Genomic DNA, 16,120 nt, shown 5'->3' on the forward strand with positions numbered 1-16,120 from the left:
CTCTTTATTATGTCTACGTGCCTAATAGTTGTAATGTGGCCATCTTTATTGTATCTACATAAACACTTGAGCGATAAAACTTCCGAAGTTTCGTATTAAAATGAATCACAAACAAAAACATATTAAATCTCTTTGAAGTTAGTTCGTTTTCTTATTTTCCTGTTCTAATCATTTAATTAATTCCACACTAGCTTCTTTATCTCTCTGTCTCGCATATGTCCTTGAGATTAAATATTTTTATTTTTATATTCTCCAAGCCCATGTCTACATATCTTTAATATATATTTATTTTCAAGTGTGAATACATTGTTGTAAATTTCAATGAAAATTCGTTTTGTTCCTGAATTTATACAATTCTTAATGAATTTTCATATATGATGTTCCACATAATCTAGTACCAGATTTTGTCTTGTATGCTCAATCCTTACATTATTTTTATTGTGATTCATGTTTTTCCATTTCGCCATCTTTTTCTGTGTTGCAGCATCACATAAATTTATTTATCTGAAAGGATCAATATCATTTGTCTAAAATTAAAATAACCTTTTAAAACCAAACCAGCAGACTAGCGATATCTTATGTTTCCTCTCAGTTTTATGCGCCTAGTTTTTTCAATTATCTAAATATTTTAAACTAATATACATATAATATCATTGTCAACAGATCTATCAAAGTTTGCACACTTTCCGCAATTTACCTTTCCATTCTCGTATAATCCAGTCAGCATCACAATTTTCTTGATATTGTTTTGCCAGATCATTCTCCAAAAGTCATTCACAGTGATAGCAGTTGGTCCTGACAAAATTGTGATATATAAAGTTATTATATGAATTAAAATTAATTTTTATAAAGTAAAGAAACTAAACAAAATCTTATGAAAGACGGTTTGTCATAACTGTTTTAAAACTATATATTAGGAAAGTCTAAGTAGGTTATATTTTAGGATATATGGCATATCCCACATTTGCAATTCCTTGAACAATAACTGAAGCTAAGGACATGGAACGTGTATTCTATACCCTCAATATAGTAGAATCGCTTTATCTTTACATCTTATATGGATTATTACACTCCTAATGCAATCTACAGCATGTTTCAATAACGCAAATTATTTCTTTTCTGATAATTTACATCGTGTACGTATCCACAACATTTTCTGTTAGTAATGAATCCAGTCTGGTAAACATATACCTTGGGCAGCAATATATGCCTTGTCTCTGTTGTATCCCTGAAATATAGGAGATTTTCAGTTCGATCAACGCAGGCATGTCTACGAATTAATTGATTACATATTCTACAATACCGTAATCCTATTTAATCCCCAAAGAGAAACAAACGACTAGAAATTATTTTTAAAAAATGTAGCAAATATCGCAAAAGCCAGTCTTTATAAAGATTTATTGTTATCAATCAGAATAAATAGCGCATCTTTAATATTGGATAAGACATCATTCTTAATCATTACTGTTCCATCTATATGTCTATTATACATATTAGTTAAAACGGTCCTATTAGAATGCTTTCCGAGATACATGCAACTAATAATTATTTAAAGACCAAATGCTTACAGCTGCTTTAGATTTAAGTTACATTTTGTCATACAGTGTAATTGAGAAACCCAAATGATTATCTGTAGCAATATAATGGGAAAAAAGCACGAACAGAGTAAAGGTTCAGTACTATAATATATATATTATGTGCGTTAGAAATTTACATATTTTAAAAATTATTTCAATCAGAAGCAGACGTTTTAAGTCTCCATAACAAAGTTGCAAACAGATATTCTTACTCCGATAAAACAGGCGTTGATATAATCTGAATCGGGATCATCAATTAGTGGCTCCAATACAACTCGTGTTTTGTCATCTGGAAATAATGAATCAGAAAGAGATGATATTATGAATAGTGTAATTGCTTCTGTTGTGTTTGTTACAACAATCGTTTTTTATGATGATATTGTTACGTGTTGGCTGTGACGTATGTAATCTGATGCTACTGTCTCATATTCTTGATATCTCGACGTTTGAACTGAGTCGAAAATGGTGTAGGAAGAGAAATGATTCCTTGACACATTACAAGCTGTAGTCGGACCATTCATCTCCATGTGTTTGTACCCCCTACCGATTTGATAAGCGAAAAGTACAGCTAAGATCATAAATGCAGAGAATTTACTCAGTTAATTCGTTGATTTATCATTTTTAGTCCGACTGCGACCATTGTGTCCGAACAATGTCATCATCTGCCCGTTTCATTTTTAATGGAAGGTCCCATACTAACACGACGCCATATTGCATACGCTACGGGAAGTTTATTTTCCTCAAATAGACTGACGTCATTACTCCTATTCGGTTACTCCCGGATACTTACGTCAACTACGGTAAGGTTGAGAGTTATATCCCTTCGAACACTGGTTCTTAAATCCACGTGAAAGACAAATTTGTAGTTGTGATTGTTTTCCTTTGCTGCATTACACATCAAACATGTTAATATCTGTTTAAGGATTTGTAATGTACGTATATGAATTTCCAAATGGATGTAAGAATCAGGAGCTCCTACATTAAATAGACGCTGAAATGAAAACATGAAAAAATCGTTTTTGCAGTCTAGCGGGTACTTTTGGACCAATACAGTGCCTGCATAAAAAGTTTCTACGTGATAGGTAATAGAGCCGTCTTCCACCGTTGTTTCAGGTATATTTTCAAGCACCAGTTTCTTCGTTTAGTCATTAACACTTGCATATAATTTGTTTTTGAATTACAAAATTCTTTTATCGGTTTTATGATAAATTATGCATTTATTATTTCTCACCCTTATTTATTTTGCAACAAGAAATACATACATATATAATTTGAGTTACTTGGCTAGGTCAGGTCAATTTCATAAATTAAGTTTTTGCAAAATTAGGTATAAATTTGATTAAAATATGAAACATTGCATCTTTAGAATACTCAACTCTACATGCAAGCCATACAACTTTGTGGTCGCTCATTATGTGACACATTCCAGAGAAATACAATTTAAGGTAGAATTGGTCCTATAATACCCAGGTATGACTGGAAGCATGGCCATTCATTAATTATCATGAAGAAGAGAAACCAAAACAAAATACACAAGCTATAGTAACTGATGACATTATTATTAAATAAGAACATGTTCATATCATTAATATTATATGCAAAATTAGCATCATTTGCATTTTTGTTGTATGTTCATACAGAGCTATTCAAACGTAACTAGAAATAATCATCATTTCCGGATGAATGTATTTCATGACAATCCTGTCGATGTATTTAATATATTGTTTTCCTCAAACCATGACATAGACTACATGCATAAAACCAAATTAATGACAGAGGATGGATCTGATGATATGATAACATGTTTGCGACTCAGAAAGAGAGACACTGGTTCAACTTAATACAGCATAGCTACCCATGGATGTGGAAAATGATGCTCCATAACAGTGATGTCCATAACCGATGATACATTCAATGGAACACTATTTACAAATTTAGAAATCTTATCTATACCTATAATGTAAAAGGTGAGATTTAAAGTTTGACGCAAGCACAGTAAAGAGGAACTGTGCCAAAACATTGTTGTTATGATGAGGACGAATGCAAGAGAGATATTGAGACCTCTAAATCACAATATAATTACAAAACTAAAAAGTTGTCATATACGGTTCATGTTTTCAGCAGTTATTATTTCTTGTTGAAAGTTTCTTTTAAAATACAAATAAACTATAGTAATTCGATGAATAAGGAGATTGGTAAAGTGACATAAGCAATACAGAATACATTGATATCAGTAATACACTACTTACTTTCATACACTGTACACATTTAATTGGTTTATTTTGTGTACACGTTTAAATATGTGCCATAGGAAAACAACATGCTTTGGCACATATTAGGTTAAAATGACCTATAACAAATAAGGGAGTGTTTTATGTGTCATGCGTTTGCTTTAATGTTCTGACACAATTGGTGACAGTGGTATTGTTCAGTAAATCACGCAATACATATGTGTATGAAAACATATTCATATTATGCAAAAACAATGTGTGTTTCTTAAAGTACTGGTGTGCATAAATTATGGTGCGTTGGTTTCATGGAGGCAAGACTGATTTTTACAACTGGATTGGGTGATAGTGTCAGCCGCTAAAGCCTGGACAGTCGGAAGATCCAAAACAATTTCTTTTGGGGGTGTCTTTTACATCTAAAAACTATTTGGTTTAATGATAATATTCAATTGCTGTGGTTCATTGTACAATAGTAAATATTATGTTCATTTTAGAAGAGAACTTGATATTCATTTGTACATGAATTATTTGACTAGCAACCTCACAAAAGTATTGAACCTATTAACATAATTTATAATATCACAGTCAAGAATGAAGATTGTGTTCGTTCAAATATGTTTTGTCCACAATACATGAAATGTTAAAACGATTTTTGTATACAGTCACCACCATTAGCAGTACCAAACCCTTAACAGACAAGTCATAATGGGAAACATTGATCATTAAGTTGACAGTACTAGAGAAGCTATAACATATATTGTGGTAAAAAAGTATGGCAGCATATCCACTTTAAATTTTCATGAATATTTATTTCAGTTCAAGTAAAATATAAAAAATATTACTTCATTACAATGTAGCTGTTGTTAGCCATTTCAAATAAAAACTATACGACATCAAGACATGTAACAACAACATTAATGATAATATTTTACTTGCTTCATTATGTAGGTAAATATTTACTCAGTACTAACATGTACACATATTCATGACTTTCTTTGGAAGAACAATTTCATTATCAACTAATTCAGAACATTGCATATTTAACACTGATTGTGTACATATACATATACACACTCATTCACACATACACACACATATATATATATGTGTGTGTGTGTGTGTGTGACAGTGAATTATATCTTAGTGTATCTGTGCGATTGATGGCATAAATTTTTACATCTTATCATTCATAATGTGACACTTAATTTTTAAATTATTATGTATATTTGTTTGGATTTTAGTCGTAGCTTTAGCAAAATGGGAAATATGCTACGATGTCTGTAGTGTGGTACTTTACATAGAAGTCTAGCATTGGGGCATGGTGCCACAGATATGTGGAATTATGTCCCACCCAGTTACATTTTTCTGCCAAGAGGTCAGCCAGTCCTATTATTAACATATTAATGCTAATCACGAAGTGAATCATCTGCTAGTAACATTTATATAAATAATTGGTATGACTTCTAATACACGATCTCTTCCATCCAAGGCACATGGTCTAATTACTTAGGGTACCAGAGCTGTAGTTTAAAAGGAAATATTATTCATAAATCAACTATACAAAAGAAATAACTGAAACGAAGTTTATATTATATTGTTTAAATGATTAATTTTAAAATCATTAGGAATAAACAATATACATTTGTTTTCATTTTCATAGGAAGTTACCAGGACTATACATATCACATTTAGTCATCATAGTCTTCATAAAAGTATAATAATTTAAAAAATTAAAATAAGGATACTAGCTGACTTTGAGATTTTTTAAAACTTTCTATGACTGCACACTGAACGGTAACCATACGTGTATATGACCAGTTACGTATCAGTTTAAGATTATTAAGTTAAAAATGTTTCACAGCAAGTGTCCTTTTTGTTCAGTATTTATTGATGAAGCTAACCTTTAAGACTTCTAATGTGAATAATTGCCCAGCACCAATCGTACAATGATTTATATTTTAGATTCTTTGCATCATTTGTCATGCACCCACTTCTCACGTAAGTCACATTCGTGCCAACTAACCTTCCGGATTCGCTCACTCAAACCCGGAGGCTCTCTCTCTTGACAAATGTTGCAAGGAATGTCATGGTAATTGCTGTAATTCTTTATGGTACCAGAGAGTTTCTGATCATCTGTCAATTTTTCGTCACCTGAATCAAATGAGTCTTCGGAATCCGTGTCATTTTCACTGTAATTTAGTTCATTTATTACTTGGTCTACCTCATTCTCTTTGATGCCATCAACTTCCCAAAAGTTTTCCTCTATCTCCCTGATTACACGACTTTCGACCGTTTGCTATTGAACCCTATCGATTCGTTGTCTGGCCTGGCTGGACAGGGTTATGATGGTATCCTTTTTAAAGTAAGACTTATTCATTGCAACATAGTCCTTTACACCTTCACAAGCTAACACAATAGAGTTCAATTCACAGTGGTAGACGTAGCACCTCACGACCATGAAGAGATGCATTTTTATCAATTACCTTCGATTAGGCTTGTTGGTCTTTACTAATTCCAAGAGCTCGTTACACATTTCAGATTCATAATGAACTCGTCTATCAAGCCAGGCTTGAACCTCAGCTTTATGGCTAGAGCTACTTGGAGCCTTTGACTGAGGATCAAGCCGAGAATGATAGCATGCGTTGTCCATTACGATGACTGTCCAGTTTTGGGATACGTGTGTCCCTAAACCACTCACTAAAACACCCTGCATTCATCTCGTCATCGTAATCACTTTTGCTGGCTTTGGTCTCGAATATCAGGTTACAGAGTGGAATGAATCCCATTTGTGATGAACCAGCATCAGCAATTATCAGTCGAGAACCCTTCCCAGAGGAGACAAAACGTCCAATTGATTTACAAAATGGCTCTAGGGTACTGGTGGATGCATGATTTTCTCCCACCCATCCTTGTTTAACTGTATGGTGAGTATTAATAATTTTAGGTAAATAAGCATGGCGCTGGGCAATCATGTCTTCACGTTCTACCATGGATCTTCGTCCAGTAACATTTCTTCTATATCTGCAAAGAGAAAGACAATGTGATATTGAAGAAAAGAAAAGCACAGATACCTTTAATGTTAGTGAAATATACTATTTGATTGATATTGATGACTCCTTTTTATGAGTAGATACCAAACATTTTTAAATGGTAATATTTCCGTGATATTATGACTATATAATTAAAAGATAGGAATATGTCTTTACAAATTACCACGCCATATTTGGCCGACCACTTCAATATTCATTACTGACATTTGTTCTAATAGATTGAATAAATCCAAATAGTTATTCAACATAATAATTAATTTAGATACACAAAGACACGCATATAACATACGCATGTGTGCAGCAATTGCATTTTATCAAGATTGTATAAAATAATAACATTAATCGTTAATTTTTTTGATGTCATTATTGTTATCTCTCATTTCTCTTTGATTTTTTTTTGTAATTGTTCCAAATTTGACATAACTGATTCTCTAAAATTTCAGCATCAACGTTTGTATTGCATAATATTCAATAATTTGAATACCACCAGCAATGACGTTATAAAAAAAATCAAACTAAAGTTTATTAAATACCAAACTTCGTGTCTTTTAAGTACTTTGCGGACAGTTCTCTGTGAGGCATATACACCCTTGTCTCTTAGAACGATCTGTAACTTTGTAGGAGTCACTGGTTTTTCTAGCATATATAGTTCATGGACTGTTCTGTTCTGGTTACCAGATCCTCATCAAAGTCATATAGTTTCTTCTTGTAATGTTTGTGGTTTTGTTTGTGTCTTTGGTGCATAGAATCAACGAGATGTAGAACAGCTTCATTTTCATCCTCTTGCTTTAAGTGGTAACGATAGGTTTAGCTTATTCCTAAAGCCCATGAAAAAAGGCGGAAAATAAGTAATTATATAAATATCAACATTTTTACATCAACTGGCCATACTTTCAGTAAGTTTATTGTTTAGTCCTTTATATGTGATGTGTAATTAACCATATTTCATCAGTTAATTAACATTTGCTATTTATATTACTACTATATCATTATGCAGTTTTCCATTAATTGATATTTCACATTTCCAAATGAATGTACCACATTATAGTTCAGCCCTAAAACAAGGAACATGTAAACTTTATATAGCCTAGAAATACATATTATCAATATGTAGATGAGGTTTTAAATAACGTGTTAGGTGCCAGTTTGTTTTATACAAGTTGACATTCTGTGTAATGTTTTCACAATGTTGGATACTATTGTTTATTTTATGATGTTTAAGGAAGAAAAATGTCTGAAATAATTTCTTTAATACAATTATGAAATTATTGAGATTGATATATATTGATGATGTAGGATGTAACATGATCCTAAAATGCTTGGTTTTCCAGTAAAGTAATATTTGGCTTATTTTAGTCTCTTTTTTCCGTTTATTTAACCACCACATGGCATATTGTGTTTTGACCAACAGTAATGATGTTAAGACTATAAATATACATGAGAGAATCCTAACAAATGATGCATAATATTTGACAATAATAATATTGTTTTATTACGTCCATTTTCATGCATATTAATCATAGTTTCATCTACCTTAGAAAGGCGTTTCACTGGAAACTCTCGATATTTGATATGATTTTTTCCCCCGATTCAAATAGTTTCAGCATTTTCAGAATGACATCTTTAATCTGTAAAATATTGTATATTACATTTTCCAATGTTATTTTTATTAAAGATGGACAATAAAAGTGTATGAAATGTCTTCCTTATCATAGGACCGTCTTTTCATGAATACATATTGAATCAAATATTGCCTCATCCACATTATATCACAATGATGTACAAGATAAGCCTGGTGAAGTATAGAGCTATATTTGTAAATTCACAGGGATAAGAATGTTCAGCCTTCTGCATCGTATTATCATATTTGTGTTATGAAAACCTATTCATCATCGAAAATCATGTTTGTTTAATGATCTTGTTAATAAAAACTGGTGAATGAATAACTCAATTAAATCTTGTTAGGAACCATTGACCCTGTAATAGTCTTTGTATATCACACACCCTTATTTGCCAAACATAAAACTCTAAGCAACACCGATGTTGAGAGTTGAGATAGTAGTAATCTGTAAATGTGAGTGCTTTAGATCAGTATACCACACGGGGGATGCAAGTATAAAACGATTTTGTAATGTTGATTATGTATAATCTTTCCATAACATCATGATCCACTGTGTATGTATAATTATGTAATGGGTCATTAATGATATTCATTCACTACGTCATTCTGTATGACAAGGACAATTGCAAGTGAACTTGGCAAAATGTTCAGTTTGTGTATATACTACTTTTGGTATTGCTTTGAAATTTCGCAGCAATATCTCCAACCCATCTGTGTCGTGTACTCATCGCAATGCATAAGTAGAGTATGTTATGAGGTAGTTAATAGTATCACATGAACAAATCTTTCCTAATCTTGTTTGCGAGGCAAATTTTAGTGTGGTCTGCATGTTTGCAAGTGATATGTATATTGATAGACACGCATTGTTTTTTCAACATGGAAAGAAGTAATGTAATAATAAACATATATACATAAGTTATCATTATTATTATTATTACCATTATTATTAATTTCAATTGATTAATTCATTTTCTTTAGGTATTTTGAACATTGAAAAAATAATTTCTTGTGATACAGCTTGTAAGTGAAATACTACTAGTACTACTACTACCAATAATAATAATAATAATAATAATAAGAAACACGAAACAAGAACATCATCATCATAATCATGAACATTTACATTCTGAACTGCAATAATACATGTTCAGGTAACATGTTGGGCAATCATGCTGGTATATTTTGTGTCATCACAACCTCCATAAATAAAGACAAATATTCCAAATTTGTTTAAATTTATAATGGAAGTATACAGTAAAGTAACAAATTACACTGGTCAACAGTGAAATCATTACTGACTTGAAAAGGCCCTAATCTGTAGTATTTTGGTGTGCCGAACACGAATATAACCGTGAAAAATTTGTATTGGCTCTCGTTTTGAAGATATTCATATACCTCATTTTCTATGTTTCACTGTGTAAATTTCTCCAGTAGGACTGCAGCAACATCCGGAATAATGATGTAACATTGCATAATACCATCATGCTCACATCATCCACAGTTGATTGCATCATTTTCTGATGCAATGCAATACTAATGCCATGCGGCTGCTGAAGTAAGTTGACGTCAGCAGTGTACTATACATGTGTAGGCCTATTATACTAATGCCAGGCGGCTGCTGAAGCTGACGTAAGCAGTGTACTATATAAAGCCCAATCAGATAGGTTCAGCATTTAAAATATTTTAGACGTTGTGCGAGACAGTTCAAGCTACTGTTACATAAAACTTATTATTTTATCCATTTACGTACAATAAAGAACAGTAATGCCTCGAAAGTGTGTTAATACCGCGGACAATTTTTGCTATATTTGTGGGGAAGTGACATTTGCCAACCAGAAGAAAAGTATCAATTCTCAAGTGAAGAAGGCATATCATCTTTACTTCGGATGCAAGGTTGGTGACCAAGACAAGCCTTGGGCTCCGCATATATGCTGTGCTACATGTACAACACAGCTTTCACAGTGGTTGAATTGCAAAAGGTCATCAATGCCGTTTGCAGTCCCAATGGTGTGGAGAGAGCCAAGCAACCACCTAAATGACTGTTACTTCTGCTTGGTTCCTCCTCTTTCCGGCGGAATAACGAAGCGAAAGAAGTCGAGAATAGTCTACCCAAACATTCCGTCTGCATTGAGACCAGTTCCACATGGTGAGGGACTTCCTATTCCAGAACCTCCAGCAGAATATTCTCTTGATTCATCTGACGAAGACAAAGGTGAGTCGACCTGTTCTTCTCCTGGTCCATCAGCATGCAGTGATCCAGATTTTCACTGTGGTGCATCATCAACCCCACACAGAATAACACAGGAAGAACTAAATGACCTGATTCGTGATTTGGACTTATCAAAGAACAAGGCAGAATTGCTAGGATCAAGACTCCAACAATGGAATCTTCTAGAAGAAGATGTCACAATTACTGCATATCGAAAGCGCCACCAGCAATTGGAGCCTTTCTTCAGAAAGGAAAGTAATCTGATATTCTGTTCCGATATTGAGGGCCTCATGAATGCTTTAAAAATCACTCATGACCCACAAGAATGGAGACTATTTGTGGACTCTTCGAAACTGAGTCTCAAGGCTGTGCTTTTGCACAATGGAAACATTCTTCCATCTATTCCAGTAGCGTATGCTGTCCACATGAAAGAGACATACGATAACTTAAGGCAGCTACTGAATTCCATTGAGTATAACAAGTACAGCTGGCACCTCTGTGGTGATTTGAAGGTAGTTGCCCTTTTAATGGGACTGCAGCAAGGATATACAAAATACATGTGTTTCTTATGCGAGTGGGATAGCCGAGCAAGGGAAATGCACTACATGAGGAAGGAATGGACTCACAGGCAGAATGTAGCCATTGGAGAGAAGAATATCCAACACCCAGCTCTGGTTGAGGCTCAGAAAATCTTGCTACCACCCCTTCACATCAAACTAGGTTTGATGAAGAACTTCGTGAAAGCCATTGACCGGACTTTGCCAGCATTCCGATACCTGCATGAAAAATTCCCTCGACTCAGCGAAGCAAAGATTAAAGAGGGAGTTTTTGTGGGTCCTCAGATTCGAGAGCTTTTCAAAGATGACCGGTTCAACAACTTGCTGGAAGGTGACGCGAAACAAGCATGGAATGCTTTTCGCCTAGTTTCTACAAACTTCCTCGGAAATGTTAGGGCAGAAAACTATAAGGAACTAGTAGAAGACATGTTGATGAAGTATAAGAAACTTGGCTGCAATATGTCTCTAAAGATTCACTTCCTTCATTCCCATTTGGATTTCTTTCCTAGCAACTGTGGTATTGTTAGTGATGAACACGGCGAACGTTTTCATCAAGATATCGCAACAATGGAACAAAGATACCAGGGAAAATGGTCCACTACAATGCTGGCTGACTACTGCTGGACACTCCTCAGAGATGCTCCCGAACAGCTGTACAAGAGACAGGCGAAGAAATCTAAGATGTAGTCAATGACTTGATTTTTTATAGGTAGGCTATTACAGTTGACCTTTTACTATTGGAATGCATTTCGTTATGTAAACATTAATTTCTTGCAGATTACAAAAAAACTAGAGCCAATTTTGCAATTTGACTGTCATATTCGTGTTCAGCACATAAAAATTGATAAGAATTGACTAATTTTATTTCAGTAACATGACTTTTGTAAAAATTTGTTGTCCAGTGTTATGAAATAAAATACTGTGCAGGTTTTCAAATTCAAGGGCACATTTTTGCCATTTTCTTCTGATGCAGTTGTAAAATATGACAATGTGACATTAATTATCGCAAAACAGACGACGTAAAATTTACCTTCTGTATAACATACATGCGTAGTCATGCATCCGCACCTTCGTTGAAAATAGACTTGTCCAGGACCTGGAAATTGATCTTTAGCATGGCACTGGTTGATAGTGAAAACGTCCGTTAAGCATGAAACGCGCAGACGATGACGGTGTTACGGACACCCTGGTGGCAATCGGGTTAGAAATTATAAATCAGTGAATGAACTGAGCAGGTTATGTGAATTTCTGATATTATTCATGATTTTCGTTATTGAAGTAGGCAGGGGGTACAAACAAACGGGCATGTATAGTTTGACTATACAATAATTTAAATATAGTTTAAATGGAAACTGTAGATTATTTAGTTTTATGTGATGAATTCAGGCAAATGCTATATTTTGTAATTTCAACGAAAAACAACAATTTAAATAATCTGCTCGACATGTACTGGCAAGGGTATTTGTGCTATAATTGAAGTATCTAGTATATGGTCTATAAGAATGGATCCTGGACTATATGTAATTATCCATAAGTGATAAATATAGATAAAGAATAATTTCGCATGCTACTACATACAAGCATATATTCCTTTGTATCTATTTTTATGTCGATTTGTGGGCCTTAAAGCAGTATTCATTTCACTCTGTGGTCCAGATACGAGTTCCTGTGAAAATAAAAGCATGTAATTATTGACAAACACAGCACGTATTTACATAATGTTTATATCTCCTTCTCTCTCTATCTCTCACTCTGTGTATCGTTTTAGTCTTGTGCATAAAACTGAAGTGAGGCAGATAACGGAGGGTAATGTATCAATTAATGTAGACAAAATGACATGGGTAAAAATTATTGCCGTGTATAAAAGGGCATTAGCCAAAAACTATCTAACATCAATAAATGATTAATCCTTGTTCCTAAAAAAGAAACGAAAACTACATATAATATGTACAATAGGAATATACTTCTACAAAGCAGGCCATACATTTTAATAATTTTCTTTTGCGTTGTATCCATTCGCATTTAGTCAAGTAATGCGTAAAATGATTTGGTCAGATATTGATTTCTAAATATTTACTTTTAATATATTTTAAGTAAAATGGGTGCTATATACCCTGAAGATGAAATACATTTTACATGCTTACAAAAACTCCTCTTTTCATGTCAAAACTAATATAAAGATACTAAAATGAAGTTTTATCAGAATCATTAGAGATTTACATATATTGGAACATTTCATCGTATGGTAAAATACTTACGTGACAAACTAACCAAATTTAATAAGAAGAAACACGTGAATCGTCACAGGTGATTCTGTGAGAATAGGAATTACGATGTAAATGGAAGCATATGTTTCAAGGCACCGTTATCATATTTATCATGCTATAGGTATTCGCATGTTAGAGAATAGTATTTGTTTTATTGGTGGCATAAATGAAACTCAAAAGAAACTTTGCTGCAATGAATTTCTCGTTGAATTAAAATATTTCTAAATGACAAATTGCTGTCAAACTTAGATTTTAATTTAACTTGGCATGTTATTTTATAGCGCATGACAACCATTGAAAAATAAATTCTACAACATAGTACAGAACGTCTTGTCGGAACACTCACGATTGTCTATGTTTTTCCCTAAATCATATTCTATTCTGTATAACAGTGCATCAAAATGTTTCTTAAAATTTACTTTGTCTCCAATTGAGTGGATCTCACGGCTATCAACAAATATATAAGAGCAGAGTCCTAAATTGATGAAATCCACGAAAGTAGTTTTCAATCAAAATTGACCATCCTCGGCACTTTGGTCTTTTTCGCAGCCATAGCTTGATTTATTTTGCCAATTTGTTAACAAAGGCATCATATGTTGATAATTTTTTAGAATACATTATGAGGATATTTTACCTTAAATTCGAGTTTAATATATGTTACTTCATGAATGACGTAATCAGCTATTTCATCGACGATGATTGGTTCCTTCTCCAAATTGTAGTAGCCAATGAGGTCATCTTCAGAATCCCTCTGGGACGTTTCATTAGAGAGGGTATCGTCTAACGTTTCAATTTCTGTTTCCTCTGTTGTGCTATGCTGGTTCTCGTTTTGCCTCTTCAATCTTGGCTTCATTTCTATTTCCTTTTCTTTCTTTGTAGTGGTAAGTTCAATTTGGTAATCGTTATTTTGTTGATTATATGTCAAGTTGGAAACCAATTCTGGAATCAAGTTCACTTTATCTACATGCAAACAACAAAGAAAATATGTGTGTTACAAACAACTGAGCTTTAAAATTCGAGTTTACACGGAAATCAATACTTATTTTTGCAATGTCCACTGACAACTGGGTTACACGGCGTACTAATAGTAATATGCATATTAAATTATAAATATCCTTACATATTAGCAATTTAAATTTGCAATGTTTATAACAAGCCACTGATAACAAAATGTTATACAAAATAAAGGTCGGTTGTATTAAAGTAAGTTATACCAGTCTTGGAAAGACATACATAAAATGACTTATCGTGCTATATTAGGAAACGAAGGGAAATAAAACGATGTTTTCATGAAAATAAATTATTATCTTTATTCTATTTCAAGTTGATTCTCTGCTCAAAATAGTAATGCCACTTCAAAAAGCTCAGTTCATTTGAAAATCATAAAATGTCAACGAGAGACAAGATGTAATGAACATACATTGATATAACGCGTTGCTAGACCCAGTTCATTAAAGGTCTTACCTTGGTTAAATGCAGATATATTTTCGTATGTGTTTGAAACGTCGTGTTTTGCCACGGTTCCCTTTGCAGGTATGATATTGTCATTCAGTTTCTTAGATGATGGACGTCTTTAACACAGATGCGAGATTAGGAAAACAAATAATTGAACTGAAGCAATTTTGTGACAAACATTATCAAAGTTAATAGTACCAATATGTGTGCAAATTCTCGATCTTTTATATACACAAGATTAAACAGTTTTAAATCTTCGAAAGGATTATTAAATGCAGACGTAGATACATTCATACCAGCTGCAAGATGAGGAAAGTATGAAAATAACTATCAAGTTATGTAAAAATGGCATGATGTGTAATTTGGATGCACATATACCTCTACATCTGTATCCATGTCAATACATATACACACATATTACATATATAAATGTCTTGTTACCTATCTCTCTCTCTCTCTCTCTCTCTCTCTCTCTCTCTATATATATATATATATATATATATATATATATGCGGGGTGGTGGTGTCTCTATGTGTGTGCATGGATGCATTGATGGGTGGATGGATGGATGTATTTGTACGTATGTACGTTTCGATTAGCCTTACCTTCTTCTCCAAAATACCATTACCCCTACAACAATTGATGTAAAGATAATCGCACCAAGGGCACCTCCAACAGCAGCACCAGTAACCGAGCTTTTCGTTTCTTCAATGGAGCGTTGCTCTTCAACAGCTTTAAATTTATGAGTTTATTTCAATGAAAATGTAAGCATAATTCTATGGATCGTTGCGTTGCAACAACTTTAAATGTATGACTTTATTTCTAGAATAAATGTAAGCAAACAATAATTGTTCGCAGAAGGGATTAGTGAAGACAAAATAAATGTGAAACCCCCATGATAACTGAAATGATGTGATTCAGGTTTTATAGACATTAATTTTGTAGCTATAATACATTCACCATCTATATAAGCTAGCATGTCGAATTAGTCAATGAAAAAATTATCGATGAAGATTTGAGAAAGCAACAGTCTAGGTGTTAATAGTTTTAGCACCCAACACTATTGATAACTGATAAAGGCTAATTGATATTCATGTAACTGTTATGCGCATTTTTAATATCATTAAAATGGGAGAAGTGATATTCATTAATTATC

At 33.3% G+C, this 16,120-nt stretch overlaps 1 protein-coding gene across 2 annotated transcripts in view; it reads right to left on the reverse strand.

The window, feature by feature from the left end:
• The window catches only part of LOC149775240 (uncharacterized), a 143,857-nt gene that overhangs the window by 17,479 nt on the left and 110,258 nt on the right, over positions 1 to 16,120 (reverse strand). For both annotated transcript variants that reach the window (XM_089944413.1, XM_089944414.1), the window contains exons 13-19: positions 15,570 to 15,696; positions 14,974 to 15,080; positions 14,144 to 14,469; positions 12,821 to 12,908; positions 1,790 to 1,866; positions 1,192 to 1,228; positions 698 to 795 (exon numbers count right to left, since the gene is read on the reverse strand). In XM_089944413.1, coding sequence (XP_089800539.1) covers positions 698 to 795; positions 1,192 to 1,228; positions 1,790 to 1,866; positions 12,821 to 12,908; positions 14,144 to 14,469; positions 14,974 to 15,080; positions 15,570 to 15,696 — 860 coding nt within the window. The remainder of the gene's footprint in view (positions 1 to 697; positions 796 to 1,191; positions 1,229 to 1,789; positions 1,867 to 12,820; positions 12,909 to 14,143; positions 14,470 to 14,973; positions 15,081 to 15,569; positions 15,697 to 16,120) is intronic.

The sequence above is a fragment of the Sinohyriopsis cumingii genome, chromosome 19 (genome assembly GCF_028554795.1).
Source record: "Sinohyriopsis cumingii isolate HCF-2022 chromosome 19, ASM2855479v2, whole genome shotgun sequence".
In the NCBI taxonomy this organism is placed as follows: Eukaryota; Metazoa; Mollusca; class Bivalvia; order Unionida; family Unionidae; genus Sinohyriopsis; species Sinohyriopsis cumingii.